A 4,877-nucleotide genomic window follows, 5' to 3' on the forward strand; every position below is an offset into this window, starting at 1 on the left:
CCACTATATGCACAGAAACTGGATCAATCTAAGGTAAAGATCCTGACGTATGGAGTCAGATCTGATGAGTTCATCAGGTTTGAGGGTCTAAAACTGGACCTTGTTACCTGCGGCAGGCGTGGGCCGTTTGGCAAATCCATGCCTTGTCGACTGCTTCTCGAACATCAGCTCACTGCGGGACTTGATGCTGTAGTACTCCTCAGCAGCCGCGATGTACCCCACCGAACTGGACCGCCGGGGCAATGCTCCGTCCCACATGGGCTCATCGTCCGCAGGTTTGGACATCCTCAGGATTCGGGGTAACCGCTCCAGGAAGACCTGCACAGAAACACAAACAACCTGAGGCTAACTGGCTCTGGAATAATGTGGTGTTGTAGTTCTCATGGTACCCTCTTGGTCCAGTCCGTCATGACGTGTGTGCTTGGAGTCCGGAAATGCAGATTGAGGACCACGACACAGTTCAACACAACCACCGTAACCAGAACCATGATGAACATCAGATACCTGAGAGACAGACACAGACTCTTAGGATCTTTCAAACTGGTTTTGGTTCTCAGATGGATCAGCTTGAATAAACATCTCAAAAACTCAGCAGAATCCATTTTAAAAAGAACAAATGTTTTTTCTCAAAATGTGTTCTCCCAGTGGTTCAACCCATGCTGTACCTCTGATGATCTCATTCCTAATCTTATCCATCCTCCCAATGAGAACCTCAAGACTTTCAGGTCCGACACATCCAGTTCTGTCTCCTGTTTTGAGTTACCTACTTGACTATAAGTGGGACAGACGTGGATGTCTCCGGCAGCCTTTGAGAGATCAGCAGCAGAAAAACAGACTGAGCCAGAAGCACAGAGATGGACARGGTCATCTTCTCCCCACCTGAACACAAAAACACTCTTTAAAAYAAAGCCWWCAAAGTCCAGTTCTGMACAGGTCYGGTTACTRACTGTCGGCGGGCARGTAGTAGACCAGCGAGGCCAGGAAGGAGATGAGGACACAGGGGATGATGATGTTGACGATGTAGAAGAGAGGTTTGCGTTTGATGATCAGRTAGAAGGTGATGTCCTGGTGCTTGTTGCTCTCCTTGGGAATGTGACGGTAGGTGTTCTTCTTGGCCGGCCGGTGGATGATCTCCCACTCACCGTTCTCTGCAGACACGAACACGGATTTAGACCATTGAGGCTTCACTAATCCTTTCCAGGACCACAATGGACCTAGATTAAAGCTGCATTTTAACAACCAGAGCTTTTTGGTTTTCTTCTAAAAAGGCAGTGGCTCTTGATGTGAATTTCCCTAAAGGGGTTGTTTCGTCATAGGTTCAAAATGGCTACAAGTCGATTGGTTTTACTGGTATTGAGCTGAAACTTGGTATGGTAGCAGCTGAAACTGATCTCCAACACATCAATCTATTCTAATCATAAGATATTATTGGTTTAAWGTTTAAGTATTAAATATGAAGTGTTACCCGTGAAGCCTTCAGGATCGATAATGATCCACTCCACCGTGTYGTTTCCTTCTTGTTTCAACATCATCTTGATCTCTCTGGCATTGTATGTCAAAGAGCTAAAACCAAAAAAAAAAAAAACAACAGCTCAAAGCTTATGAAAAAAAAAAAAACAACAGCTCAAAGCTTATGTCTTAGCCAAAACAGTAATTAAACAGTAGGTAAATCCAAAAACTTTAAGACCCTTATGATGAGTAACAATAAAGGWTTCAGCGTTCCCTCGCCTGGACGCGGTTAACTGGGTCCCACCCTGGAGCCAGACTTGGAGGAGGGACATGTTAGCGAGTGCCTGGTGGCYGGGTTTTTRYCCATGGAACCTAGCCAGGCAYAGCTTGAAGAGGAGACATGGKTCCCCCTTCCCATGGGTTCRCCACCTGTGGGAGGGGCTGTAGGGKTTGGGTGCATTGTGCAATGGGCAGTGATCGAGGGCTAGGACACTGGCGGTYCGATCCTTGGCTACAAAAGCGGGCTCTAGGGACATGGAATGTCACCTCTCTAGTGGGGAAGGAGCCTGAGCTGGTGTGTGAGGTTGAGAGSTTCCAACTAGATATAGTTGGACTCACCTCGATGCACCGCTCTGGCTCTGGAACCAGTCTCCTCGAGAGGGGTTGGACACTCTTCCACTCTGGAGCTGCCCATGCTGAGAGGCGCCAAGTAGGAGTGGGCATACTTATTGCCTCACAACTCGGTGCCTGTACACCCCGGTGAACGAGATGGTAGCCTCCCCCTGCCTATGTGTGGGGGGATGGGTCCTGACTGTTGTTTGTGCCTATGTGCCTAACAGCAGTTCAGATTACCCACCCTTTTTGGAGTCCTTGGAGGGGGTGCTAAAATGTGCTTCTGACGGGGACTCCCTCRTCTTTCTGGGGGACTTCAACACTCATGTGGGTAATGACAGTGAGACCTGGAGGGGCGTGGTTGGGAGGAACGGCCCCCCAATCCAAACCTGAGCAGTGTTTTGTTATTGGACTTCTGTGTCATGGATTGTCCATAACAAACACCATGTTCAAACATAAGGGTGTCCATATGTGCTCTTGGCACCAGGACACCCTAGGCCGCAGTTCGATGATCAATTTTGTGGTCGTTTCATCAGTTCTGCAGCCGCATGTCTTGGGCACTCCGGTGAAGAGAAGGGCGGAGCTGTCAACTGACCACTACCTAATGGTGAGTTGGCTGGTGGACATCGGCGGTGAGGGATGCTGTCAGGCTGAAGAAGGAGTCCTATCAGGTCTATTTGGCCTGCAGGACTCCAGAAGCAGCTGATGGGTATCTGCAGTCCAAGCCGATTGTGGCTCGGGTGGTCGCTGAGGCAAAAACTCTGGCATGGGAGGAGTTCGGAGAGGCCATGGAAAAAGACTTCCGTACAGCTGTGAGGAGATTCTGGTCCACCATCTGGCATCTCGGGGGGGCGGGGGGGTTTTGCCACCAACACTGTTTATGGTAGGGATGGTGCGCTTCTGACCTCAACTTGGGACGTTGTGGGTCGGTGGGCAGAATATATCCAAGACCTCCTCAATCCCACAACACGTCTTTCCATGAGGAAGCAGAGCCTGGGGACCCTGGATCAGACTCTCCAATCTCTGATGCTGAGGTCACYGAGGTGGTTAAAAWGCTCCTCAGTGGCAGGGCACCRGGGGTGGATGAGATTTGTCTGGAGTTCCTCAGGGCCCTGGATGCTGTGGGGTTGTGTTGATTGAWGTGACTCTACATTATTGCGTGGGGGTACTCCGGAAGTATGGGGTAMCAGGCCCGTTGATAGTGGCTGTTAGGTCCCTGTACGACCGGTGTCAAAGTTTGGWCCACGTTGCCAGTAGTARGACGGACTCGTTCCGATGAGAGTTGGACACCGCCAAGTTTGCCCTTTGTCACCAATTCTGTTCATAACTTTTATGGACAGAATTTCTAGGCAAAGCCAAGGTGTTGAGGGGAYCCTTTTTGCTGACCTTAGGATCACATCTCTGCTTTTCGTGGATGATGTGGTCCTATTGGCTTCATTAGATCGTGATCTCCAGCTCTCAATGGAAAGGTTCACAGCCGAGTGTGAAGCAGCCGGGMTGAGGATAATTGCCTCCAAATCTGAGACCATGGTCTTAAGCCAAAAAAGATGCAGCCAGGTCGGGGATGAGGTACTGCCCCAAGTGGAGGATTTCAAGTATCTTGGGGTCTTGTTCACAAATGAGGGAAAAATAGAGTGGGAGATCAACCGGCGGATTGGTGCTGTGTCTGCAGTGATGCAGGAACTGTACAGTACTGATCCGTTGTGCTGAAGCAAGAGCTGAGCCAGAAAGAGAAGCTCTCGATTTACCGGTCAGTCTACGTTCCTAGCCTCATCTATGGTCACGAGCTTTGGGTAGTGACCGAAAGAACAAGATCACAGATACAAACGTCAGAAATGAGTTTCCTCTGCAGAGTGTCTGGGCTCTCCCTTAAAGATAGGGTGAGAAGCTCAGTCATCCAGGAGGGACTCAGAGTAGAGCCGCTGCTCCTCCATGTCGAGAGGAGCCAGATGAGGAGGTTCATCTGGTTAGGATGCCTCCTGGACGCCTCCCTAGTGATGTGTTTCGGGCACGTCCCACTGGGAGGAGACCCAGAGGAAGACCCAGGACATGCTGGAGGGACTATATTTCTCAGCTGGCCTGGGACCACCGTGGGATTGCTGGCTCAAGTGGCTGGGGAGAGGGAAGTCTGGGTTTCTCTTCTTAGGCTGCTGCCCCCGTGACCCAAGCCCGGATAAGCGGAAGAAAATGGACGGACAGATGGACGGACTAAATACAAAAACTATCAAAACTATCAAAACAGTAGTTAAAAAGCTAAAACCATTTAAACAGTAACTAAAACCTTAAAACAAAGACAACAGTAGCTCTAGGCTAAAATTACCAGTAGGGTAGCTGAAAACTAAAAGCAGCAAAACATTAACTAAAAGTTCAAACTTTGGCCAAGACAATAACTAAAAGTTAAAAACAGCAAAACTACTTAAATCTTAAACCTAGCAAAAGAAGTTGGTTTGAATAATTTCCATCAAAACATATTTTGATTAAAATGGCCTAATAAATGTTTTGTAAAGTTTTTAACTTACGTGAATTTGAGCGTGCAGTTCTGCCAGTCGAAGGGGAAGTAATTGACATTGATAGAACAGGAAGAGTGGAAGATGGCCGGAGGTAACCAGTAGCAGGCACCTTCATGGTCTACCAGAACATTGGCGTAATAGGCCACCTCGAACTGGGCATCATTACTTAAGGAGGAGTCAACAGATTACACAATCTTTGTCACCAATTCTGTTCATAACTTTTATGGAGAGAATTTCTGAACCTTTTTTAACCAGAAAGGTCCCATTGAGAATAAAAAAACCTTTTTGAAGGAAGACTTGGCCAAG

At 48.4% G+C, this 4,877-nt stretch overlaps 1 protein-coding gene across 1 annotated transcript; it reads right to left on the bottom strand.

The window, feature by feature from the left end:
- Positions 1 to 107: 107 nt before the first annotated feature.
- On the bottom strand, positions 108 to 4,736 carry LOC106531852 (acetylcholine receptor subunit delta; the record flags this gene model as incomplete). The annotated part of the gene is given in 6 exon segments (XM_014027784.1): positions 108 to 318; positions 390 to 504; positions 768 to 879; positions 948 to 1,148; positions 1,466 to 1,563; positions 4,581 to 4,736. Coding segments are annotated over 6 exon segments (893 nt in total), but the record flags the coding sequence as incomplete, so codon positions are not given.
- Positions 4,737 to 4,877: the final 141 nt, after the last annotated feature.

Source organism: Austrofundulus limnaeus, unplaced genomic scaffold (assembly GCF_001266775.1).
Source record: "Austrofundulus limnaeus strain Quisiro unplaced genomic scaffold, Austrofundulus_limnaeus-1.0 Scaffold681, whole genome shotgun sequence".
NCBI lineage: Eukaryota > Metazoa > Chordata > Actinopteri > Cyprinodontiformes > Rivulidae > Austrofundulus > Austrofundulus limnaeus.